The sequence below is a fragment of the Bemisia tabaci genome, chromosome 3 (genome assembly GCF_918797505.1).
Source record: "Bemisia tabaci chromosome 3, PGI_BMITA_v3".
NCBI classification, from domain to species: Eukaryota; Metazoa; Arthropoda; class Insecta; order Hemiptera; family Aleyrodidae; genus Bemisia; species Bemisia tabaci.
In genome coordinates this window covers 21,114,316-21,142,064 of record NC_092795.1, presented here as the reverse complement: position 1 = coordinate 21,142,064, position 27,749 = coordinate 21,114,316, and the positions used below count along the sequence as shown (strand labels likewise).

Sequence of the window (27,749 nt, the reverse complement as noted above, 5' to 3'; positions counted from 1 at the left end):
AAAGAAGAGAACATAGAGCAAAGGAAACGAGAGAAGACACTTGATCTAGTGCGAAATCAAATGATAATTGCAGCGATTCGCGCTACCCGCACTTGAATGCATCGGCCGACAGCAGCCGCCGTACATCCGTACAATGAAGCAGCTATCTGCATGTCAGCACCCACTATGTGTCGGATCAGTTTCCCTTTTCTGACCATCCGGTAATTGAATTAAGCAGAAAAAAACCAAGGTAAATTCCCGCAATGTGTGAAGAGATTCACTTTCGTCCGAGTCGGCCATAACGTTACAAGCATGCGCAAACTGAGGCGGGAAAAAATAGAGGGAACGAATCCTGCATTGAGCGGATTTAGCTGAGCGGACGAACAACTCACAGATTTTGAGAGAGGGGCATGTTGTGAGCAATTTTGCACTCTGAAACGGGAAAACTGGTTTCAAGCTGAAAACCACACGAGGATCTACGACTCGAAAATTTTGAACCGGCGACTGGTCAACGTACAAGTATAATTGAAGGTCTTGGAGGATAAGGCGCGAAAGTGCAGTTTTTGCTATTCCGAAAAATACGTGTTTGACGTTTCGAAATTACGTGGATCCTTAAGGCGGAAAGAAAGTTCAAACCGGCTTTTTGATGCCTAAAAATTGGAATTTTGGAGCGAATTATTCACAGAATATGTTTTCAAACTAGTTTTGGTCATGAATATAATTTTTGTCAACTCCCTGATGACCTGTGGGAAGACCGAGCTTTGAGGCGATTGGGCGTCGTAGAGCGCCGAAGAGCGCTGTAAAAGCGACTCATATGTATGTATATAATTTTTTCAAAAACTGCACGTATGCGCCTTGTATACTCCAAGCTTCTCAATTTTACCACGAATGGCTGTTAACTCAACGTACGAGGACATTGGCGGTTTGAAGATAGAATTAGAAAAACGTTCTTTTCAGAAAAGCTGTATGAAGTTTTTGTTGTATGCATCATGGTTTATCTGTCCTTTTTCGGGTCTCAGAAGTATCAGATGAGAATGAAACTTTACGCCCGTAACATAAAATTGAACCAGACCTTTCGCAACTTTTCCATTGAAATGTCATCGAGTGCGTTTTCCAGTAAAAGCTAGAATTTTGATTTCTCCTTTGATCTTGATAAGAATTGGTGTTCCAAAAAAATATCCATCGCGCATCAAAGTGTCTTTTCCAGTGAGCAGTAACATCTTTGAGAAATTCCTCGCGAATCGGCACCACTGTGCGACGATGGAAATCGGGGAAAGCGCGAATGACGTCACTGCGCAAGTTTCGCCCCCTCCACGGGGCCATTGATCAGGGGTGATTTTTGCGCAGGACGAAACTCACCCTCGCTACCACAACATTTCCCGAGTTGTGCCTTCCAGCTCCCGACTGACTGAATTACTCTCCTTTTTTTAGCAATTTTTTGTCGCAAATTAGACTGCGTGCCTATGTAAATCGTGCTTCCGTTTTAGATTTAGTTTCACTCCTGGTTGTGACGCCATTCCACCGCGGCTGCAGCCCCGTGAAAAGTAAGTGAATAACCTTTTAGCTTCTTTAGCGTAGCTCTCACAATGTCTGGAATATGGCTCGTATTAAAAATAATAATAGGAATTGCGGTTTGAAAGTAAGGCTCTATGGATGAGCCCAGAGCCATATTTCACGTTCGCAAGAATACTGGTGCGTGGAAAAATTTGTCAACACTGAGGTTACGACATATTTGGTACCATGTTAGGTTGGTGGTACCGCTTCGGATAATATATGTATGAAGACGCGGTTATTTTCTCTCTCTCTTGTTTTCTTTGCTTTTTTCTATTTATATTTGTTGGACGTCCTGCATTCCGACTCAAACAATTTAGCACGTCTATTTTTCATTTTAAAACACCAACAATTTTTACCTGTTGCTCCATACGGAGCTTCCCTCGATAGCCCCATTCAGAGAGCAGGGTCGCCTACCCAAAGTAGCATTTCTCAACGGAAAAATCGGTATATATTGCGATTTTATCGGCGATGAAATCGCCCTTTATAATCGCGATAAATGGAGATTTAATCTCGATTATATCCAACCAAAAATTGCGATGACTAGCGATTTAATCGCCATATATCGCGATTTTTAATGCGATAATATCTCGATATATTGCCACCGATAAATTCGCTATTCATCGCGATCACTGCAACTTGGGTAAACAGATAAAAGCCGCAGGGGAAACTCCCCCTGGGGGAGTAGGGGGCATAGAGGAAAACAGAGGTGTTTGCATTTCGGGCATCTTGGATTTTTTTGATGACGTAGGTCGGCACGGACGACTTTTGTCGTCGATTTTCTTGGAAATGGTGTAGTTTATGGAAAAAAGTCATTCTACTTAAAGTGTTTGAAATTATATCATGAGTTGATTAAAGAAAACGAATCGGCATGGTCCGTTTTTCATACTTCAAAGTCCGGATTTGCTGGCCATGCTGTACCGACCTACGTCGCTTCCAGGACTTAATGTCTTCCTACCATTCGTCCATTAAATAAATGTCCACCGCTATTTATGTCCACTAAACGTTAAGTCCAGTCTTTAGTAAGTCCACATGATTTAATGTCCAACCATGAATATGTCCAAAATTGTCATATTGCGGACATGTTATGTCCACATTTTTTTCTTCTCATTTAAATAACAGGAACCACCTCAAAAATAAATGCATACTACTACTACCTTCATTCTTAAAAACATTTCATTCATGAATAAAGTCATGAAATAGAACAGACTCTAAGAGCAGATAAAAACATATGTTCATGTGTACACTCTACGGATATGATAAGATGAAAACCAAAGCGGGAGCTTAGGAAACGCTCCAATGCCAAATTAAACATTTTTCAGTAACAGATGCAGTCAAAATTGAAAGTCCTCTTTAACTAGTTATTTCGTGCACCTTCAATCTTGTAGGATACTGTGCAACGCCTCTGACGCGAAATAGTTGCTTAAAGCGTTGCGGCGCGGCAGGTTACCAGCGTGACACGCGCATAGGCGCCTACAAACCTAACGGGATACTTCACGCGTTGCGCAATGCGTGAAGTATCCCGTTAGGTTTGTAGGCGCCAGTGCGCGTTCTGCGCTGCTAACACGCCGCTCCGCTCTGTGTTAGGCTCTAATATTTAAACTCGCGGAGTCAGCGTTTTTCGACTCATGATTTTGAAATGTTTGCACTCTCTGCATTGATTATTCCCTTTCAAACTGATGAAAAAGAAATATGTACAACTGGAAAATATAATGTGTTTTTTGTAAATATAATAGTGGTTCCGTGTCAAATTTAATGATTTCCAAAGCATTCAAATTTATTCTTTTATGTGTTGGGCTTTTACTGTGCTGCAGCGTGGTGTAAGTGCAACACGAGACGCTCAAAATTGGACGTATTTGACTCAAGGAGGTCGATGTACAAATAAGTTAAAAACAAAAAATTGCGTGCTTCTTTGTTTTTTTCTTCTTTTATTGATTTTTGTATAGTTTCTTTCATCACAACTACGGCTCAGTGAGATTTATATCGATGCCATTACTTGGAAAAGGTTTTAAAAATATTTACATACATAAAGCCGCTTTTATAGCGCCGCCTCGCGCTCTGCGACGCCCACTCGCCATTGCCCCCTATCCTCCCAGAGATCATCAGGCAATTGGCACCTTTTGATCTCCTCCTCCACCCCTTGTCGCCAACCTTTCACAGGACGTCCACGCCGTCGCCTTCCGGGAGGAACCCAATCGAAGACCTGCTTGGGCAACCGATCATCAGCCATCCTTCGCACATGTCCATACCAGACCAACTGCTTGGACCTGATATCGTGCACAATGTCCTTCTCCACACCCATTATCTCGCGTACCTTCTCATTGCGGATACGCTCTCTTCTAGATATCCCAGCAGAGAGCAGACCTTCGCCAAAAGTCCATCTCGGTTGCCCTAAGCATGTCTTCAGTTCTTTTCTTGAGTTGCTAGACCTCACTCCCGTAAGTTACGATACTCTTCACGATGACGTTAAAAATATTTACCACGTTTTAAAAATGTAAATGTTTTTAAAATGAAGTAATCAATTTCATTAAAAAAAAGAATGTACATTTAAGGCATATTTTATATCGGAAATTTCAAGGATAGAAATGAAACCAAGTATTTACCAAAGAAAATTTAAAAAGATGAATCGAAAGAAGAAATTAACATTTCATTTAAAATATGAGTTACGATAACAACACCTCATTCTCTCTTAATTTTCTCATTTCGATATTGTCAACATAATTTTACACACGGACTAAAATATGACGCTTGAATTTGATTTTAGTGGACTTTACATTTGTGGACTTAACTTAGTGGACGTTTAAGTGATGGACTTAACAATATTGTGGGCTTTAGAACTGTGGACGTAAAAATTGTGGACGAAAAGTCTGTGGACGTAAAAAAAGTGGACATAAAGTCCGCGTACCCCTACGTCACGGGACTTACGGGGTAAACAATCCTCAAGATGCAAACCTCATTTTTCTCCATGCGTCAAGGGAGGGACCCACAGGTGAAGCCAGGAGAGGAGGGTGCAGGCTCCAACTAACGATGCAGTTTCGAGCTTATTCGATGTGAATTTCAAGCCTTCTAATAGCTTTAATTAAACGCGAAAATATCTGAATTTTCAATTTCCAGAATTGTATAAGAGTTACTCACATTTTCAGGTAAAATTTTGCAATGACGCATCAAAGGGGGGGGGGGGGGACTGCGAGAAAGGCCTCTCGACTTGAACAAAACGCAAAAATTATGTTGAAGCGTGAGGTCCCGAGAGGGATTAACAAATTGATTGGGCCCATTGACTGATTGACCCCATTGGGTTCCTTCTGGAGCCCGGGTCCCAGGACGAAAGTCCCTTCCCCCTCCACCCTATGGGCGGCCTTGGTCCCAAACGCACTCTTATACTGCCGTGCTAAGGAAGAACGCCGTATGAGCATTCGAGAGTTGCCACATTTACTTCGATAAAATGTTCATTTTTTAGGAAAGTTATGAATATTTTTCCTTTAGATTTTCAGAATCTTTAGGTGAAACTGCGAACAAAATTATCTGAAAAATTGAGAGGAAAATATTCATAAGTTTACCAGAAAATTTGCATTTTATGAAAGGAAATTTGGCAACGCCTGAAGGTTCATACGGCGTTTTTCTTTAGCACGGCAGTATAGCGCCATGTGGACTACGTCATTGATTATGCCCGGTGAATATCTCAACCTGAGCGCCATGTATTTTCTCCAGTGGCATGGCGTGGTTCGATAAATGTCGATATTTCCCCATTTGCAGCTATGGTAAAGAATCGATTAATTCGGTGTTCGCTGCAAACGACCTAAATTATCGATCCTTTTCCATAGGTTTAAATGGCATAACAATCGATATATCGCAATTCACGCCACGCCACTGATTTTCTCTAATCGAAAGGCCCTCTCTTCGCACCGCGAAAATTCTTCGACGAGAATGAGATTGTATAATATTAGCGTGAACTTCTCGGCTCAGTTGAGTGGATATCGGTATAAAGAAGCGAAGGGCGAAGAAAGTATAAAAGAGAGAGTAAATAATAGATTTAGCGCGGAGGGAAGGGGGGTGTCGGTGCGCGGCGATTGTGAGTCTGTGCGCTATGGGTCCATCTCTATGCACAATAAAAAAAAGAAGAAAAAATATTAAACATGAGACTAAAACTAATTTGATGGCCGTTCGAGGAAAGTCGCGCTTCTGCTTCCACTCACGGTCGTATCATTGAATGTTTTCTTCGTGGCGGTGTTGCCGTGTCCTCACTTGAAATTGTCGGATTTCGAGGAGTCGATAAGCGTAGAGTACTTACCTAGGTATATGCGGGAAGAGTATTGCCATCTCAATCCTTTTATCACAGAAAAAGTGTGCCGCTCTCTGATTGGTCGGCTATCATGGAGCCCCAAAGTTGGACCAATGTAAACAAACCCCAGCAACAGCCCCTCCGCTCCTAGTTCGGCCCAATGTAAACAAACAAGATGGCGACAAAGTTCTACAAAGTTCTAGACGTGATTTTGGATGTGATAGAGTTATTTCATGATATACTTCTGAATTGAGTTCGGATCGATCTTTAATGGATATTTTTGCCGAAAATTAACCTGTGAGTGTGATTTTCATTCCTTTCTCAGCCGATAATACGTATTCCTCTGGGTCGGGTTTGTTTACATTGGTCCAAATTTGGAGATCCATGATAACCTAAGACTGATGAACCAATCAGAGAGAGTACCTATATTGAGAGAGTATGGCCACTGGGCCCCATGGACTGCTTAGGACCCAAAAATGGCGGTGCTTTGTTTTGGTTTTTGTGGATGGGAGGGGGGTCATTGCCAACTTTTGACGTTTATCATCAACCGCACTTGCTGCCAACCTTACTACATCTACGATAATTTTTCTCAAAAATTGCACACGATTAGCCTTAAAAATATGTAAAGAAGTCCCAATAGTGCATTTGGGTAAATTTCTCGTTACGATACCCTGGTAAAAATTGGCAGTAGAATGTGTGTTCCAAAATACTATAGACATAAAGCCGGCTGTAAGATTTACAATAGCTTCTGTAGCCGGCTGTACAATTTCTTATAGCCTTTCATAGTCGATGGCGATTAAGCAACAGCCAGACGATGAAGTTTATGCTAAACGTTACTAATTACGGATACTAGGACTTAGTTAGTTTTTGGACTACCGCTCTCTTTTTGTGCCGTAGTATCTTGATTTATTTTGCGAGGAAAGCTCCGTACTTTTGAAGGATGCCTGACATTCTTAATATGTTGGAGCGCCTTCAATTTCTTATGATACTGTGCAATACCTCTGGTGTGAAATAGTTGCTTCAGACGCCGTGGCACGCTGCGGCGCGGCAGGCGGGCAGAGAGCGCGAAACGCGCATTGGGCCTACAAACCTAACAGGGATACTTCACGCATTGCGCAATGCGTGAAGTATCCCCGTTAGGTTTGTAGGCGCCAGTGCGTCGCCGCTCCGCTTTGTGTTAGGCTCTAATATTTAATCTCGCGGAGTCAACGTTTTTCAACTCATGATTTTGAAATGTTTGCACACTCTGTATGGACTATTCTCATTTTAATTGATGAAGAAAAAAATATGTTTTAAAGGAAAATATAATGTGTGTTTTGTAAATATTAAGGTAGTTCCGTATCAAACTTAAGTAATGATTTCCAAAGCATACGAATTTCTACACAATTTCTTTTAGCCTTTTATAGCCGATGGCGATACAGTGTAAACCCCGGAGATAGGAACTATAGCCCGACTGTATACTATTTTATAGCTTCGTATAGCCCGGCTATATGATTTGCTCCACTTTCTACAGTCAGCTATATGATTTTCGATAGCCTTCTTTAGTCGGCTATAAGAACTCCTATGATATTTCGAAACGCAGCTCCTATCGCCAATTTTTACCAGGGTAAGCAAAGAAAACTACATTTTGAGTCATTTTGCATTAGATTAATTTATGGCGTCCGCCATTTTTGTGTCCTAAGGGCTCCATTCAGCCGAAGATAGCTGAGCCAATCAGAGGTGGTAACACCAGTGGCCATACTCTCTCAATATACGGTACAATCAGAGAGCGGCACAGAGATGGCAATACTCTCCCGAAGGTAGGTACTCTAGATAAGCGAGGAAAAAGACAGAAGATTCGGATGATGCTTTTACTGAATTGCAATTATATGCTCCTGCGGCCCCGAGCAATAAGGTGATGTCTTTTTCTTCTTTGACTACAAGAATGATTTGCCCGAGGCTGTAAAGACAAATGCAGTCGTATTTGCCAAGGAAGCAATTTATTATCATGCACTTTTGTACCTCGCAAATCTATGATAATGACAAGTTCCAATGCAGATTCAGGAGGGGCGCAGGAATTTTTTATGAAATTTTTCCATTATAAAATGGTGCGCCAACATCCGTTTTTTCCGAACAAAAGATGGGATAAGGGATAAGGTGCGTAAGGGAGAAAGGATAAATTAAATAGGATTTTCTTCGGCTGGATGGCAAAAAAACACAACGTTGATGACAAGTCGGAAACTTTGTATCTCATTGCAACGTCCTAAAATCTCAGGTCATTCTTTATTTTTTGTAAAAAAAAATACGATCCGAAGAATAGAAATTTCTGTGGAAATGATTTGATAAATAAAGAAAATACACGAGAAATCTAGAGAGAAGCTATGGGTTCGTTTATCAAAAAATAGTTTATGAGCGGAGACTTGCAACGTTGTCATCGAAGATACTCATTTTCGACTTCAGCAGCCATCGATGTTGATGGTGGAACTACGAAACCGGGGATATTGCTTTGAAACGATGAAGATTTCCTGTCACGTGTTTACTTTTTCGCAAGATTATCTTTTGTAAACACAATTTCATCCGATGTTGTAATTTTTGTATTCCTCTTTCCATATTCTACACGCATTTTTTTTTTGCAAAAAAGTTTCTTTGAATACATACGAAATTAAAGAAGTCTGACGAACAATTCTGAAACATCGCAATCAGGATCTTAGTTTTCATAATTTTATTGTCAATGTAGATATTGAATCTCACTGATTTTAGTTTAGAGGAGGAATAAAATTTAAGTAGAAATTTTATCTGTAGCATTTCAAAGATACACCTAAATATTTTTGTACCAGGACATTGAGATACATTGAGAGCGTTGCCGAAAAATTTTCTTGAGTTGGGTGTCATTCTGTTTACGTGGTGATACTTCTTCATAATTCCTCTCAAGTGGTGTTAAATATAACACTTACAACAAAGCCAACGTTTCTTGAAGCTAGACTCTCTTAAAAATTGCATTTACCAACAAGTTTCGAAATTAATTTTTGGACCGAAGACCCCTAGCAAAATAAAGTACAGACAGCAGACAGTATAAACAGTGCTTGACTTTCAAAGCAGGAATAATAGTTCTATGACGACTGAATACTCGAGAGTTAATCTTTAACGAAATGATACGACGATAATAAACGACGTTATGATACGACGTTAATGTGACGATGTTAATGAAATTGGACGGATTTGCAATGGCTCCCTCTTAATAGTAACTAATATTCACGGAACAAGGTTCATTCTGCCATTCCTCGGAAACATTTTCCCCAAATCATCACCGATATTTGGCTGTCCATTTTTTACGCACCAATAAATCTTCGCCAGACACCAACCCGCATTATTTCAGAATGGTGTTGTTTTTTTTTACTTACCTCCGTTTTCGAGCGATGGTCATCACTCTCGGCCAACGATTTCAGCCACGTTTGCTACCGCATTGAACAGATCCAATAGAGATAATAGATTCCGAATACGAACTACGGATTCCAAGAACTCCTAGTTGTAACTGCCAGCGTCTACGAGAAATATCGCACTGATCTTAAATTGTATACAATTTACATAACATACGTACTTACATTTGCATTATTTCTCTCGTAGATTCAGTCAACACCGCGCATATTGTTGAAACACCATTACCGATGCGAGTATTGTAGTTCATTTTTTGTATTTATCTGCTTCGCGCGCGCTGTGAACGGGAGAAAACATGGGAACTTCGGTGCCAAAGTGTACAAAAACCGTAATTTTTTATTATTTTTTTAGATGGTATTCCAAATATCTGGAAAACACAACTATCCTGTGTAAAATGTTTAGTGAAATGTTGGTAATACATATCTGTATTTTTAAAAAAAGAAGGGATTTCTTGTGCTAGTAAGATCTTTAATATCTACAGGCTGACTGCTTTCACGAAATCTTATCCCGAGGAGACCGCTGCGTCTGAGGAATTTCCAAATTTGATAATTCAAGCCTTTGAAATTCCTCAATTGTTCAAAAAAACAAAGGCTTTTGTTCACGTTCAGGCGCTGCACTCCGGGTTTCTTTTTGTTGCTATGTGCGGGCGTTCACTCCCAGCTTCCAGATTCGATGATGCTGAGGTACAGTAGACTCTGGATTATCCGGATTAATTGTAGCCGGGCCCGATCCGGAAATCAGTAACATAAGACACATTTTCCACAAGCTTGGTTCCGGTCGCGACGGATTCTGAATTAACTGCAGGCTAATGTAAATTTCTGGCCAGACTTTTATCTAATTCTTAAACGAGAAAAAATGCTAATATCTTGAGGCGCGCGCCTGAATTTCTCCAAAAATAACCAAGAAACGACTTTGCCACATTCGTCGTTCTTCAGTCATAGAGGGTAGGGGCCGCACTGCCGTAGCCCACATTTTAGGACGATAACTGAACATTTTTTACAATCAAGATCGTGCGGGAAATTGACGATGTCGCGATTAAAATCAGTAATTGTATGCCTCATGGACACAATAGACAACGCTGGAATAAAGTAACGATGTGAGAGGAACAAGCAAAGCGCCCTTATTTAGTGTCGAACGCTGCAAGCATCATACGAATTCCATCTTACTCCTGCATGCAACTATTCGGGCTCCATGGATGTCCGTGGTGCATACGCACGTAAGTGAAGGCGTTTTGACTGTCCAAACACCCACCACTTCACCCGCGGCCAGCGGCGCAACGAACGGCGGGCTTTGCTGCATAGGCGGGTCCAGACACCTCTAACGGGGGGAAGGGGGCAGAAGGGAGTTCCGGAGAACTTCCGACAAAAAATTGTTGAAATCGTAAAGCATTTAACATGCAATTTGAGTCAATTTTGTCATGAATAATTACTAAATATAAGCGTCCGTCCTTCTTTCTCCCCCTTTTTCCTCCTTCCTCTTTTTCAGCAAACAGAGGAACGTACGCCCCCCCCCCCCCCCCGGTTGGATCCGCCTATATGCTTTACAGCGAAGATCGAAAATAGCACAGCGCTTTTAATTTGTCGTTTATGCTGAAAAGATTTCTTCAAGGCACGAATAGTTGCATACAGGTGTAAGATATGGGTATTAGCTCTTGTGATTCAGTTTTGATATCGCGATGTGTTGACCATGATTTGTAGAGTCACTATTTATGCCTGAAAGACGTGTCATTGAAGTATTAATGAAGAGTTGAAGGCACTCTGCCGTTTTAGATAGAAAAAATCATTAGGATTATTCGGAAAATTTTGCAACTAATTACATACAGTCAGTTTGCGATCATAGTGTTTGAAACGTTGGAGGCTATATTCTGAAACATCATGACCGAGAAGTGGTCTTTCTCCACCCAGCAAGCTGATTATTGAAATTAATAGACAAAGCCATAGACAGAGGAGAGGGGAAATGGAAGGATCCTATCGGTGGAAGTTGTTAGTTGCAATATACAAAGGTGATGAGTATGGACTAACTATCGGCAACCCACGAGAGAGCCTTTTTTCCTATTTCCTCCTAGTCCATGATAAAGTGATAACCACTCGTTTCACGCAATAAAGATCCCACTATTTTCCCGTCATCTTCTTTGCCTTTCGATTTGCCTATCAATTTCAGTAATCAGCCTCCAGCGGGGTGATTGTTGAAATTGATATACAAAGCGATAGGCAAAGAAAAAAAAAGGAAATGGAGGATCCTATTTGTGGAAGGGGGTGGTTGCACTGGACAAAGAACGTAAGTAATAGACTAGCTAACGGCACGGCAACCCACGAGAGACCCGATAGTTGTTCCATCATTTACCCCCTTAGTCTTTAAGAGCCACCCACTTCAACCAATAGGATCGCTGCATACTCCTTATGTCTTCTTTTTCTATCGCTTTGTCTATCAATATCAAAAATCAGCCCGCAGCGCTTCAATATCTCACTTATCTGTTGATTCTGAACTTTTGTAGCAGGTTAAACGTACTCTGCGTGCATTTTCAACCAAGGAACACGAGTATAAAACCTACATAGGTAGTCCTCACTCTATCTTTATCTAGTGGTCCATTGTCGCCTATGCTGCCGTCCTACGAAAGAACGCCGTATGAACATTCCGAGAGTTGCCAAATCTCCTTCAATTAAATGTTTATTTTTGAGGAAAGATGCGAATATTTTCCTTTGAAATTTTCAGAGACTTTAGGTGAAATTGTGAACAAAATTATCTAAAAAGTTGGAAGGAAAATATTTATAAGTTTACCAGCCCTGGTAAAAATTGGCGATAGGAGCTGCGTTTCAAAATACCAAAGGAATTCTTATAGCCGGCTAAAGAAGGCAATAGAAAATCATATAGCTGGCTGTAGAAAGCGGAGCAAATCATATAGCCGAGCTATACGAAGCGATAAAAAAGTATGCAGCCGGGCTATAGTTCCTATCGCCGGGCTTTACACTTTATCCCCATCGGCTATAAAAGGCTATAAGAAATTGTGTAGAAATTCGTGTGCTTTAGAAAGCATTAAGTTTGATACGGAGCCACCTTAATATTGAAAAAACACACATTATATTTTCCTTTAATACATATTTTTTTTCATCAATTAAAATGAGAATAATCCATACAGGATGTGCAAACATTTCAAAATCATGAGTTGAATAACGCTGACTCCGCCAGATTAAATATTAGAGCCGAACACAAAGCAGAGCGGCGACGCACCAGTGCCTACAAACCTAACAGGGATACTTCACGCATGGCGCAATGCGTGAAGTATCCCTGTTAGGTTTGTAGGCGCTAAGGCGCTTTTCGCGCTGGCTGCCCGCCCGCCCGCCGCGCCGCAACGTGCCACGGCGCTTGAAGCAACTATTTCACACCAGAAGTATTGCACAGTATCATACGAAATTGAAGGCGCTCCAACATATTAGGAAGGCAGGCATCCCTCAAAAGTACGGAGCTTTCCGCGCAAAATAAATCAAGATACTACGGCCCAAAAATAGAGCGGTGATCCAAAAACAGTCCTAGCATCCGTAATAAGTAACATTTAGCATACACTTTATCGCCTGGCTGTTGCTCAATCGCCATCGGCTGTAGAAGGCTATAAGAAATTGTGCAGCCGGCTATAGAAGCTTTTGAAAATCTTACTGCCGGCTTTAGGTCGCTGGTATTTTGGAACACAGATTCTACTGCCAATTTTTACCAGGGAGAACATTCGTGTTTCATTAGAGGAAATTTGGTAACGCCTGAAGGTTCATATGCCGTTTTTACTCTACACGGCAGCATGCCGTCGTGCAAAAGTTTTGCGGCAACCTCGGACCGCGTCTTCGGAAGCGGCTGCTGCGATGCGGAGGGGTGGTTCCGCGAGTGAGAGTTCACCAGTGGACTCTTCCTCAGTTGCAGTTGATCGGTGCTTCGCGTCCATCTATGTTCCGATCGATTTTCTTTCCGCGCTAGTTTCCTCGAGGATCGACGCCGAGTGACCAGTGTCAGACCGCAAATCTTACGGTTTGGGCCCTTTGAGGACCTTCGCTCTTCACGAAAATTGCATCGTGCTTCAGTCAATGTTACCCTAGTGCGTTTATCAATCGCTTTAAGCATTTTCTTTAAGATAATTTTCAAAAAATATTCAAAGTACTCGTTTGTCCTCATTCCGAGGGAAAAGTCCAGGAATACGTTTGGGGTTTTGCGTGATGTTAATCTTGGAATAAGATCCGAGGTGCCATTGGACCTTAGGGTCTATTCTGATCCTGAAAAACCCGAGTGGCATTACCGAGAAGGTAAAATCCTCGCTGCTAGAGAGGAATTAACACCGCAAACGTATGAGATTCCGCTCTGAATTCGCACGGTTCCAATGGATGCGCGGGATGCAGAAAGGGATTTCTTGGTTGCAGTGTCTCAAAATCTCCGCTAACATTTCATCCATTATGATTAAAGTAAATGCATAAAAAATTTTTAAAACTTTGACTCGATATTCTTTATGATTTTACAGTGCTAAAAACGTAAAGTTTTAGAAAATTCACCCTATGGTTTCCTCTCTGGAATAAAAATTAGTACGGGAGATTCTGAGATACCGCAACCAAGAAATTCCTTTTCCGCACCCAACGCCTCAATTATTAAGTGAACTATACACTTTGGAGTGAGATGCACTCTGGATCTTATTCCGAGATTTTTAGCAGAGTAAATTGAGTAATGTATCCTCCCCCAAAAAAACTCTTTATAGGATTGTCTTTAGTTCAAAAACTACCTGAAAGTTCTGAACGTTAAAATCGGACCGCGCGAGGGTCTATTATATTTCCTTTCCTTTATAACTGGTCAAGAATTGGCATTTTAATTGAAATTATTGTAAACATTCATTGGTATTGATCATTGCTCGTGATGGCCAGCTGTCATAAGAACACAAATTTCTATCCCAAAGTTATGCTACTTTCCTCCTTTTAAAATAGTGTGATGTGATGTGGGTACCCAGTGAGAAATTGTTTACAACTTTGGAAAAGAACAGAAATGTTCTTGTTTTCAACTGCAACTCAATCATGAACGTTTAGACCCTTGAAACTGGCAAAACTCGGTCGGCAGAGACAAGACACACTACGTATCGATAAACCCAGTTTTTGAAATGCTCAGAGCACATTCAGTTTCCAAATGTTTGAGAAATTGATCGATTGAAACATTTTTCTCTTTATATTCTTTGGTGTATGAAAAGTTTTAGTACTGAAAATTTAATTTCAAATACCTCACTCATAAAATAACTGTCAGCCCCCCCCCCCATCCCGCTCAAAAAGGGGGAAAATTTCTAACGCATGCATTTTACAAAACAGCAACAACAACAATATTTTATAAAACATCTCCTTACGCAATGATTGACTCAAAATAATTCATTATTATGAGGAAACCGAAATTTCCTGCTTATTCAAAATGTCGGTCCCTCCTCAAATAATAAGATTTTACTCAAATCCAAATTTTATTTTTAGAGATGACTTGTGTAACTCATAGGGTATTCCATCCGACTTTGTAAAAGTCTGAGAGGATTTTTACACTTTTCCATGTAATGACAAGTGAAATTCTCGCGACTTGAGCAAATCGGAAGTCTGTTTTAACACCGAACGTATTACATTTCTCAGATTTTAATTGAAGCGGCACGCGAAAACCGTGACTTTTGACGGTTTGGAAAATCAACTTCAACTGACCAAAAATGACGCGTGTGATTAAATTTGAAATATTTTACACATTCGGGCTCACTTGCGTGCTGGCAAGCTGATTTCCATACCAACTAACTCAATTTTTCGTCTAGGTACTTCTGCCAAGGTAACTGTTTTTCATTTCTTTTATCTTACGGTGGATTTAATGGTTTACTCATCAAAAAAAATTCACTATGTTGAAGTATACTGCTCAATTTTTGACACTTTATCCGCACTATGAACACTTATTTTTCTGTTTAAATTAAATTTTTTGAAAACCGACTATATATACCGATTTTATATATACCGATTATATATAACCGATTATATATAATCGGTTTTTAAAAGAGTTTAGTTTAGACAGAAAAATAAGCAAAAAAGAATTGCATGTAAAATTGTTTATGGGTTTCTTGAAGTGCGAATGTTAGCGCTGGTAAAAATTGGCAGTAGAATTTGTGTTCCAAAATACCATAGACCTACAGTTGGCCGTAAGATTTCCAATAGCTTCTATGGCCGGCAACACAATTTCTCATAGCCTTTTACAGCCGATGGTGACTAAGCAACAGCCTGGCGATAAAGTGTATGCTTAACTTTACTAATTATGGATGCTAGGACTTAGTGAGTTCTTGGACTACCGCTCTTTTTTTGGGCCGAAGTATCTTGATTTATTTTGCAAGGAAAGCTCCGTACTTTTGAAGGATGCCTGCCATTCCTAATATGTTGGAACGCCTTCAATTTTGTATGATGCTGTGCAATACCTCTGGTGTGAAATAGTTGCTTCAATCGCCGTGGTACGCTGCGGCGCGGCGCGGCGGGTGGGCAGCCAGCGCAAAACGCGCATTGGCGCCTACAAACCTAACAGGGATACTTCACGCATTACGCAATGCGTGAGGTATACCCTGCCGTCGCGCCGCGCCGCTCCGCTTTGTGTTAGGCTCTAATATTTAATCTCTTGGAGTCAGCGTTTTTCAACTCATGACTTTGAAATGTATGCACACTCTGTATGGATTATTCTCATTTTAATTGATGAAAAAAATATGTAGTAAAGGAAAATATAATGTGCGTTTTGTAAATACTTAAGGTGATTCCGTACAAACTTAAGGATTTACAAACCACACGAATTTCTACACAATTTCTTATAGCCTTTTATAGCCGATGCATGGCGAAAAAACCAACAGCCAGGCGAAAAAGTGTAAAGCCCGGCGATAGGAACAATAGCCCGGCTGTATAATTTTTTATCGCTTCGCGTAGCCCGGCCTTCTGATTTTTTCCACTTTCTACAGCCAGCTATATGATTTTTTATCGCCTGCTTCAGTCGGCTATAAGAACTCCTATGGTATTTTGAAACGCAGCTCCTATCGCCAATTTTTACCAGGGAGCGCTGCTAAACGGGGAGTTCAACAGCGTGTTCCATTTACTGATGGTTTTTAAATGAGCACTGTCGGTGTTCATTCAAACAAGGGCATTCATGAAGGGAAGGAAATTAGTGAATACTCAAAATTAGGTATTTTTTATATCATCTCTAAGACGATAGTTCGCGATTAATGTGATGCGATTAACACGCAAATTAAAGGCGCTGCGTCGTAAAACTTTCGGGAGATATTGTATAAAATCAACAGAATAATTGAATCAGTGAGAACGAAAACACACCAACTCGAAAAAAATGAATATAATCAAGGAACATACAAAACTGCACAGTAGAAGTTAGTCTAGGAAAAAGATGTCTGGTGCAGAAAGACAAGCATTCAAAGCTACTTTAAAGGTCCAAGTTAGAACAGATGCGCTAACTTCAATGACCTTTATAAAGTTGCCGAGTTGGTGTGTTTTCGTATTCTTCAGTGACGTGGCGTGAATTGCGATATATCGATTGTTATGCCATTTAAACCTACGGAAAAGGATCGATAAATAGGGCTTTCGCAGCGAACACCTTATACTTTCTTTACCATAGCTGCAAATGGGGGAATATCGACATATATCGAACCACGCCACGCCACGCCACTGGTACTCTCTGATTCAATTAGGCTCTCCTTTATTTCTGCAATTATGCAATTGTCATAGCTCAGGAGGCAAAATAATTGTTTCGTGAAGTTTAGTCTCTTGTCGCTACGTTTTGGAAGGAACAGTTGCGTTATGGAGTTAGGTTTAAGAGTTTACTATTCTCGGAATAATCGGAAGTATTCTGAAAAACCGTAATATTGATAGTTTCCGTCAGTTTTTCAACGAGGACCGAGGGACTGCTTGTCCCTTGGTCCCGGACTGGGACTATCTCACCGTGACAGTTATATAGTACCTGTATCACTGATATAACAAGTGATAAGGCACCTGTATAAGTGTTCACAAACCAATATTTACGAAACTATCATGACATCAGATCGACTGCGACAGTTTAAAATGAGCAGAAAAGTATGATTTTTACCTCTAAATCTATGTCATGTCGACAGCATCTTACGCTCTTTCAGCTGGTTTTCGGAACGCAGATCATGGCAATACATCTCGATTTTGTCAATGATGATTATAACTTTTTACCCGCAGATCGTCTATTTGAAGCGTTATGATCGAGTTTTTTTTATACTTAATCTTTGGAAGAAATTGATTTAGTGTACTTACGATATTTCCGCTGATATTTTCGCCGATATTTCGGCGATCACAGACACCGTCGACGGTTGATATTATTCCCATCCTAAAGCTTAAAAGGCAATTGTGAGTAACATCAGCTTCTACTACTTAATTTTTCGATAATCACAACCAGGGCCGGATTTACCTACTTGCCGCCCATGGGCCGCCTGTATCTTGCCGCCCCTTTCTCATTCGTTTTGAAACATCAATAAAAACCATCTAATGAACGTGCCAGCGGGGGAGGGGTGCATAAGACGCGTTTACTCGTGTTGGACACATTTTTTGGGAAAGCCCTGTCAACACTACCAGCAAAAGTTCACGGAACTTTGCGTGAAATTTAAGTTTCGTAAACCTATCTCTTTGTCGACAAGACCTTCCATTCATAAGAAATGAACGAGAAAATCGTGAAAGAAGAAACATAAATGTGGTTCAATGATTTTAACTTCCGCCACCGTGCCACGCAGACCGCACCGTGTTTGGCGCAATGCGTGAAGTATTCCGACAGTCTTGTAGGCGCTATGCGTTTCACGCTGACCGCACTGCGTTTGGCGCAATGCGTGAAGTATTCATGCATTCTTGTAGGCGCTATCCGTTTCACGCTGACCGCAATGACCGCACTGTGTTTGATGCAATGCGTGAAGTATTCGTGCAGTCTTGTAGGCGCTAATGTACATGCCGATCGATCGCCGCGGCGAGGGGTTCTCCTTTTCATCTCAAGTCCTCGTCATCATTTCTCTCCAAGTTCCCGGCCAAATTGCGTGTTTGGTTTCTCTCTAAACTCGACTAATTAAAGGTGCTGTCACTTGTATCACTGAAAGACGACAAAATTAGAAATTACTGTACTCTCAGGAAATGAGAGATTTTGTCGCCTTTTTTCGTTTGTATTTTTTTTTTTTCTAAATCCGATTTTTTTATACACCTACATTTAAAATAAATTGCAAAACGTGCCGCCCCCCTAGATTTGCCGCCATGGGCTGCGGCCCATGTGTCCACCCCCTTAATCCGGCCCTGATCACAACCAAATTCTTCAGTGCTAGCTGAATGCCGGAAAATCAAACAAAAAAATTCGGTATTTCAATTTATTATTCCCAAAAGACGCGCACGGCTCTTTAATTTTTTAAACCATAACATTGTTTAGATTTTCTCCGCCTCATATTGCCTCATATTGCGTTATCCATATTGCGTTTCTCAATTCAAACCATCAATATTGGTGCACCATTCCACAGAATTGCACGTTTTATCCTATGGGTAATGTTGTTCCAATGTTAATGCAATATCCCCTTTTAATATTATGCCAGGGATTTTGAAATATTGAGTCAATATTTATGCAGTATTGCTTTGCATCAGAGCGAGTCAGTTCATGAACTTTTCGTAGCTCTGCCGATAACTTTTTTCCGCCTTTGGATATCTGTTAATCATAATTTTATTTTTACACTTTCCTCAGACTGGAATGGCAGGAGATTATCTCAATTCAACGCTTTTTGTGGATCAAATTTATGGTTTTTACCAATGGACTCAGTCATTATCAGGTAATTATTTTCCTATCGCTCATTTTCCGCTTCCTGCGCCCATGAGTTGAGTTCTTGGTCGCTCATTTTCTTTCTAATTTTTAATAGTTTTCTTGTACCTTTATTATTTTCTATGAGAACCAAGGAGCTGTGTGCAATTATGAAAAAAAGAAAAAAGTTCATTCTTATGAAAATATTGTCCGTCGCAAAGCATGAAATTTTAAGTCGATGAGCAACAGGCGGAATAACGGTAAAAATGCAGGAACGCGATCCTCGATTTCACGACGTTGCAGACTATTTGTCATAATTCGTTTTTTTTAATACTCAACTTCTTTGTTGAGAACTTCCTTTTTTTCTTCCCTGTGTGAGGGAAATTATATGATCTTTGAAAATTTCAAGCAACAGCGTTGATTTCTTCTCCTTTCATAAAATTAAAGGAGAAGAAATCAACGCAGTTGCTTGAAATTCTCAAAGATCATAAGATTTTCTTCGGATATTTTAAAGTAATGTTCATGAAAATTGACCCCTAAAATTGTGATCATTAAAATAATTTCAATATTTTGAATCATGCGTTTATCCACGAAGGCAAAGGAGTGTTTTTTTTTCTAATGTGTTACTTTGAAAATCCTCGTAGATCAAGATTTTTGACTTGATACTCATGAGAGACTGAAAACCAAGGTTTCCTAAGGGGGCCACGCTCATTGAAACTTTAGCGAATTGATATCGAATACAGCCATATTGTAATGAGTAATTGCAATGAAATTGAAACTAGTTGCAATTTTTCGTAGCATTTCCAATCGCCTATCTTTTCTGAGCATTTGATCGGTTGAAAAGTGGCATTTACTTTCAGCAAATGAACATATTTATGCTAAAAGGTACCAGAGATTGGTGGGGAAAAAGGAATGCGCTTGTTAGCTGCGAGCCATAAGAGTGAATATGGGAATTATTAAGCGCCAGTGACGTCAGCGGCGACAACCGGCCTCAGTGCGACGATGAGCTCGACGGTTATGGGCTTAAACTCATGAGCCCTGTCACAACGCTCTTGTAACTTGCCCACGGCTCATGAGTTAACATATTTTTGACGCTTAGTTCCTTTTGATTAACTGTAAATTCCCACATCGTGAGACACTTTCAAGAGCGATAGTCGTCGGAAAGAACCTGAAAAAAGGATGATCTTTGCGAAGGGGGAAAAAAATGAAAAATTAAACACTATGCAACCCCAATCCGCTGATTAAGGTTTTGTGTTTTCACAGATCACAGGACGAAAGGATGGCTGATGGTGGACTCACCGGTCCCAACGTTCGTTTACACGACTATGTATCTGAGTATAGTGTGTATAGGACCCAGGTTGATGCGGGACAGGCGGCCTTTCAGGCTCAACTGGCTCCTCCTCCCTTATAATTTCGCCATGGCTGCCCTGAATTTGTACATCGCAATAGAGGTACCTTACAATTTATTTCTAATAAATGCCAAATGAGCAATGAGGCTACGAGACAACTTCATTGTAATCACGGAGGAAAACAACCGTTGCTCCAACAAAGTTCATGGTGGATTCTAGGTCTCATCAATTTTTCTAGGGATAGTTAAAACGGCACTTTTGGCATTTGCTTCGATCTTGGCAACAATTCAGCATTGTAACCGTAACCAGCAACTTCGGAGCCCACGCTGTACAGATAGCAATAAATTGCAAGTTGGTGATTAAATTTTTGCCACCGCAGTGACGTGTTGCGTGCGTTGCATATATTTTAATTGAAGGGGCTCTGCTTATCGAAATTCATTGCGATAAAATTAAAATAATTAGACATTGCTCTTTGTATTGCAAATCGCATGTCCATCTGATGCAACAAACTCACTTAATTAATCGTCTGAGATGGACATTTATCAAACAAATGATGAAAAATACTGCAATGCCATTCTCAGTTTCATTTTATTTTATTTCATTCAATGGCAACTTTATTTCAATATTTTCGTCACACAATGCTTCTTGGGGATTCCGACTAGGAAATTAGAAAAGTACGTTAGATTTTGAATCCACTGTAAGCACCGTGAAAGCAAAGATTCATTTTTCTCTGTGATGCACCGAAGTTTCAGCTAACAAATTATAAGTCTTATTTATTCAATGACAAGAGGTATTTTGATGGGAAACATTTTGGAGGGATTTTCTCAAATCACAAAGAAAATATTCAGAAAAAAAATAAAAAGTGCACAAAAACTTTTGAAGTAATAAACCCTTGCAAAAATCGACCTTTTCAATTAATATTGGCGCAGGTCAATGCAATGTGGTTTAAATGAAAACTTCCAGCCGGCAAACTTCCAGGCGAAATATCTGCCGGAGGCAGCATTTTGTTTGAACCATGCAGCGTGTCTTAATGGTTAAGGATTGACTTGTTGATAGCCTCAAACCTTTGTTACGAAAATTCAATTATAACCTTGAATACCAATCCATCACCATCGCGTGGTAATAGCAACGTGCAGGCCAAGGAAATGGTCCTTCAAATTAAGTTGCATCAACATAGCTTGATGTATTTTACGTCCCATACTTGCCAATTTATGAATAATTGTCTTCCTGGATCCTGAATCAAAGTTGAAGGAGGGACAGTGATTTGTTCAGATTTTTGATTGTTCAAAAGCACCAACCACCTCCAAGAAAAGAATGGCATACTGCTGTCATTGATGCAAACAACTTGGAGGGATGCTTCACTGTTCCCCTCCCGTTCGGTAAAAAAGAAGAATCACATCGGCGATTTTCCTAGCCCATTGCCCGATATCAGGCTAAAAATTGATTCTCTTAATGTGCTTCAATTAAGTACAGTATTTTTTTTCATTTTCAGCTCCTCATTGCCTCGACAAGACTGAGGTATAGCTACGTCTGCCAGCCGGTGACTTTCGTAAATAGTGAAGAGGAACTTCGGGTGAGGATTTTCGTGATCTATTTTTATACTTCGTTTCACTCGAAGAACATATCGACGAAACGTGAAACCACCAAACCACGTATCTCGGTTTGCGACGTCGCAGACTTCGTGTCATACATAATCTTTTAAATGGAAAACTATTCGACGTCAATTTTTAAAAACTTCTGGGAACGTTTGTGCGAAGAAAACTCTGCGGAAAGTCCAAGGAATGATATTGATTTGGTCCTCTTTAAAAAAAATGAAATTAGAGCGGAGATTTTTCAATACCGCAAAAGAGATACATGGTCTGGTAAATGCACCGTCGATATTTTGTTCGTCCACGGGAAAAGAGACCTTCGTGAATGGAGGTTTTTTTCCGGATTACGATTTTTTTTTCAAGTTAAGTCGGAAGGCGGACTTTGAATTTTTGACTGAAAACATTCTCTAGTATCTCGAGAAACAACTTACGAGTTTGTTAGTTCTTTTACAGACTCATGTAAGATGTGAAGTTTTATTTTAATCGAACGATTTTGATCCTCGAGGATAACAAATTAAAAAGCCAACTAAGACCGGAATTTTGTATAAGCACCTTGAAATCCGCCTTAGCTTGGACCATCTTGAGAGTTTTTCATGTGAATCTCGATACCTACAGCTGAAAAAAGATTCTTAGTCAATTCATGCAGTTTTTAGAAGCATCTAAGACCGAAGGGATTGAGCCGACTTAAAAGTTCCTAGGATTGAAATATTTATAAATTAGTATCATTGTAATAGTAAGTAGAAAAAAATCTTCTTGAGTGAGGAAATTTTAATAGATTACGCAAAAATATTTTAACCCTGGTAAAGGCGATCAGCATGATTTCATGTTGAATCAGTATGATATCATGCTACCTCAACGTGTAATGACATGTGCGCCGACCAGCGAACCGCACTGTTAGGCGCAATGCGTGAAGTATTCATGCAGTCATGCAGGCGCTCATATGCGCTCCGCGCCGACCGGCGAACGCACTGTGTTTGGCGCAATGCGTGAAGTATTCCTGCAGTCTTGTAGGCGCTAATATGCATTTTGCGTCGACCGTCGGCCGCACTATGTTCGGCGCGATTAGAAACGACGACCCAATTCACATTATGATATCATGCTGATTAACTTTACCGGGGTAGGGGAATTTCAAGGAGCGTCGCTCAAAATTGTGGCCACCTTTTCGCCTAGATAGTTTCTTCTCAGAACTACTGTTCCTTGAGAGAAGGAATTCAGTCAGAGAAAGTGGTAGTGGGTGGTTTCACGATAACTGGAATAGTTTTGTCGCCGTCACAGACAACACACTATTCGGTAATATTTTTAGTAGAAATGACAATCACTCGAATTTTTTCGCATTAATCTTCAAAGGGTTACGTATTATAACGCTTCCTAATGATTTATTGCTCTACTTCTCAATTAGTATTATGCAAATTCCGAAAATGTGCTATCTGTTACGCGGTAAAAAGTCAGCGTAACAGACAGCACATTTTAGGTCATTTATATATTAAAATTGAAAAGTAGAGCGATACATCTTTAAAAAACGTTATAACATGTAACCCTGTGTAGATTTATGCAAAAAAAATTGAGAGATTATCATTACTATTAAAGGTATGACCGAAAATGCGTTGTCTGTTACGGCGACAAAACTATTCCAGCTATCATGAAACCACCCTAGTACTGTTTCGAAAATCAATACCTCAAGAGACTCTTAATCCTTGACCATAATGTGGGGGTAACACTTCTCTGCGTTTAGAAAGTTTTTGGTTTATCGACGATGAACCCCCCCCCCCCCCCTCCATGGACTGTCATATTTCTCCATTTTTTCCAACATAAACATTGAAAATATTTGTAATCTATTATGATACAGATAGCGAACGCTGTGTGGTGGTACTACTTCTCGAAGTTGCTGGAGTTCTGCGACACGTTCTTTTTCATTCTTCGGAAAAAGGACAACCAGCTGACGTTCCTCCACGTGTACCATCACTCGACTATGTTTGGGCTCTGGTACATCGGCATCAAGTGGGTGCCTAGTGGGTCCACCTTCCTCCCGGCCATGGTCAACAGTTTCATCCACGTCCTCATGTACTCCTACTACGGTCTCACCGCCCTCGGTCCCAAGACTGCCAAATACCTCTGGTGGAAGAAGTACCTCACCATACTTCAATTGGTCAGTTTTTGATGTACATATTTATTTCATCGAGTAAAGATTAAACATAGTAAAAAAAAATTAGATAGAAAGCTGCCGTTGCAGTAAGTATAGCTGTGATATTTTTCACAATGGACCACTAGACAAGGTACGAATTAAAGCATTCTGATACATGTTTCTTGACCAGAATTTCACGTAAAACACGTTTCGCGCAACGAAACTTACCAAAATCAACTCCTAACAAAGATATTAACATGTTTATATCACATTGGTTACGAGGAATTTGAACTGCCCGCTCACAAGAAACTCAAAGCTCTACGTGAGTCAAATCGTGTACTACAACGGTTTCAGCAAGCTTCTCAATCGAGCAATGTTCATTTCCCACCATGTGTTGTTTAAACTATAAACAACTTGCTATTGCTGAGCCAAAGCGTCAAGATTGAGGTTGCCAGATTTTTTTTCGCAGAGGCTGTCATGATAACGTTTAGCGCGCGATGTGAGTCACGTAGAGCATTGAGTTTTCATGAGCGGGTGGTTTGAATTTACGCATCAAGAATCATTAAATATCTTCGTAAGGAGTTGATTTTGGTAATTTTCGTTGTGCGCATCGTATTCTACGTGAAATTTTGGTTATGAAACGTGTATCAAAATGCTGAAATCGTGCCTTGTCTATCAGTCCATTCAGATTGAGAGAGACGCCCTGTTTAAGCCCCTTTTCTGATTATGGGAAAGAAAGTAGTGGTAGTCGTTAAATACATCTTACTTTAAAAGGTGCCCTAATTCAATGGTTATTGATGTTAACACCTTCGTGCTGAAAATAAATGGTTTCAAATAGAAGGAATTCAGACAGAGAAAGTGGTAGTATTACTTAACACGATAATTTTATTTTACCTGGTGGAGTACCTAACTTCTTTCTGAATATTTACACCTTGAGGAGAAAAGAAAAAAGAAAGATTAAAGAATCGCAAAAATTTAAAGAACGGAGAAGAAACAAAAAAATTATGTAAGCTTAAAAGTATAATGAATGGGGTTTTTTTTCTTCTAGGGAAATGAATATATTGTCGTTGATACTAATTAATTACAATCATTTCTTGATATTTATCGATTAATTTCGAATACTTTTCGAAACATAAAACTCCAATTCAGCTGCTAAATTAATGAGCAGTATACTAAAGACGCGCGTAGGCACTAACTGTAGCGCCTGTTGAATACAACTATTCGTTCCCAATGGATGTGCAAGTAGCATATCCAAAAATTGAAGGGGCTTGATCTCTCTGATCGTCGAAACTAATTTATTGTACGTTACGTGCAGAAAACATGCAACTGGTTGTAAGAAACTACTAAGTTTTGGACTTGTCATCGTTGTTTCAGAACTGTGCTAATAGCAATGTTGCTAGGTTTTAAATAACCGTTTTATTACGTGTAAGAATGTTCAATGAAATTGGCATGCTATCCCATGTTCTAGATCCAGTTTACAACAGCCTTGATTTTGGGTATCAATGGAATTCGCTCCGGTTGTAATTTCCCGCTATGGATGCAGTACTTACTTGTTGTCTACATGATTTCTTTCATCGTGTTATTTGGAAATTTCTACGCTCAAGCCTATTTGAAAAAGGTAACCGCGTCACAAAAAAAGGTGACACTTGTGTCTCTGAGTAAAAAAAAAAAAATAATAATAATCACTATAATATGCAGTTTGTAAAAAATAATATTCCACCTTGAAATGTTTACTCTCGCCTGAACGACAGTTGCAACAATCATTAAATTGTTAGGTAATAAGGGGGTCTCATTTTTTACCTCTTTCCGAAATTGACAGTTTTAATGAATACTTGCTGCTCCTTGCCGCCTTCGAAGAAACTTTTTTCAGTCAAACCTAAAGGATAACCGTATGACGTATCTTGGGCACTGTCTTTACCATCAGACACAGCTCTGTTTAAAAAAATCGAGAATAGCCAGGAGGTGTTAAAAAATTGGTGAAAATAAAACATTCAGGTGTTCTAGAAACAACATTATGGTGAACATTTCTGCTTATTCTGAAAAATGAGTGAAATAAAGAACACTCCGTCCTTTCGCTCTCTTTTAAACCTCAATGTAGCTGTACTTAACTACTTACCGCTGAAGGTAGATAGTTTGAAGGATAAATAAACGCCAAAATAGAGTCTTTTAATTCAGAGCAATAAATTCGACGCCTCAGTTCTTAAAGCAAAAGTCTCAATCGCCTTGCATTAATTCGAACGGGTTGAAAACTTAAAATTTTCTTTTATTTTCCTTTTTCAGGGCCAGGATGCATTTCAACGAAATATTTGCAGCAGTCATCTAATATCGAACGAAGATTACAACGAAACTGAGAATCAGGATGGCCAAGAGGGGAAAAAGTCGAACTAACCGAACACTCAACATTTGCGATGACCAATGCACGATCTTATATCTTGCGCAGATTTTTCCTCGTGATGATACTTCAAAGAAAACTATTTCCTCCGTGCGGCATTGGACGAAAGAAAAAAAAACATCGAATAATTTAAAAATGATCTTTTTTAGTTAAGTCAATTATAATGATGAGATTGACAATAATTGAGTTGGCTCACAATGATTATTGCGGAACTCTAATTTCGTACAATTTTGAAATTTTTTGTGCAACCGAATAATTTTTTTCTCTGTACCTTTTCGTTTAGAGTATTGACCTGTAGGTGAAGTGTAAAAACCACCGGATGCCTCAAGCCTCATAAAATGAACTCAGGTGGCTTTCATCATCACAAAAAAAATTAGGGGAGATCAATTAAAAGAAAAAAAGTATTTTCAAAAGGTTTGAATGTGACAGTAACTAGATTTCTATCATGCCAAATAATTAGGTCATAAATACGATACGAGCGTAAAAGTCCTCCAAAGTTAGTCTTCCCTACCTCTCTGATGCTTTTTTTCTTCGATGAGGGAAGTATGAGAACAACATCTTATCAGACTGTGGATGAGAGATTTTTCTTCAAATGAAAATCATTCCATCCAATATGCCAACCACAATCGGGTCGATTGTTAAATTGTTATCGAATCACCTGCATCGGTTTATCCCTCTTAGCAATGGTTTTACATAGCATCGATTGATAACGATTCAATAATCGACCCTAATGGGTTACTAGACGAGGTCTGCGATAGAAAAACACGTAACATGTTATCTCTTCATAACCGTTTATACATATAACCGACCCTCATCGTAATCACTTCTCCATTCTCGAAATCGAAATCTTAAATCAAGGCGATGGACAGGTAAATGTATATTACCGTACAACGAAAGTTTTCTTGCCTAAACGGAAAAATGAAGGCGCGCTTAGCCCGTTACACACAAGAGACACAAGACCCTCTAAAGCAGGAATCATCATCTCAGCAGCCCTGCCCAAGTAGTCGCTTAACGGACTCCATGTTTTTTGGACGGCTATGTAACTCTCACAAAAATTGCGAGTAAAACTCTAAAGACTAAGTGCAATTATTGTATTGTATTAATTCATACCTGATCTCTTGTGAAAAACTACGCACAAACTTTCTTTTTTTTCATGGTTTTATCAGTATTATATTTATTGTCCCCTCCAAAGAATCGTTCTTTTAATTTTAACTTTTATCCTCGAATACGAATGTGTAAAAAGTTTCAATAAACGAATTAACCACATACTTATGTATTC

The 27,749-nt window shown here is 39.8% G+C and overlaps 1 protein-coding gene across 4 annotated transcripts; it reads left to right on the top strand.

Moving 5' to 3' along the window:
• Nucleotides 1-1,331: 1,331 nt before the first annotated feature.
• LOC109029930 (very long chain fatty acid elongase 4) lies at nt 1,332-27,749 on the top strand. Of its 4 annotated transcripts, none has more exons than XM_019040641.2 (8): nt 1,332-1,523; nt 14,848-15,031; nt 18,965-19,049; nt 20,282-20,469; nt 21,860-21,940; nt 23,803-24,102; nt 25,547-25,696; nt 26,359-27,749. In XM_019040641.2, exons 3-8 carry the CDS (start codon nt 18,971-18,973, stop codon nt 26,464-26,466), a joined length of 906 nt encoding a protein of 301 aa, XP_018896186.2. In that variant the 5' UTR covers nt 1,332-1,523; nt 14,848-15,031; nt 18,965-18,970; the 3' UTR covers nt 26,467-27,749. The 4 variants fall into 4 exon arrangements, with proteins under 4 accessions (XP_018896186.2, XP_018896184.2, XP_072154109.1 ...); XM_072298008.1 differs by lacking the exon at nt 1,332-1,523 and adding an exon at nt 13,075-13,301 and having other exon boundaries at nt 14,861-15,031; XM_019040640.2 differs by lacking the exon at nt 1,332-1,523 and adding an exon at nt 13,075-13,301.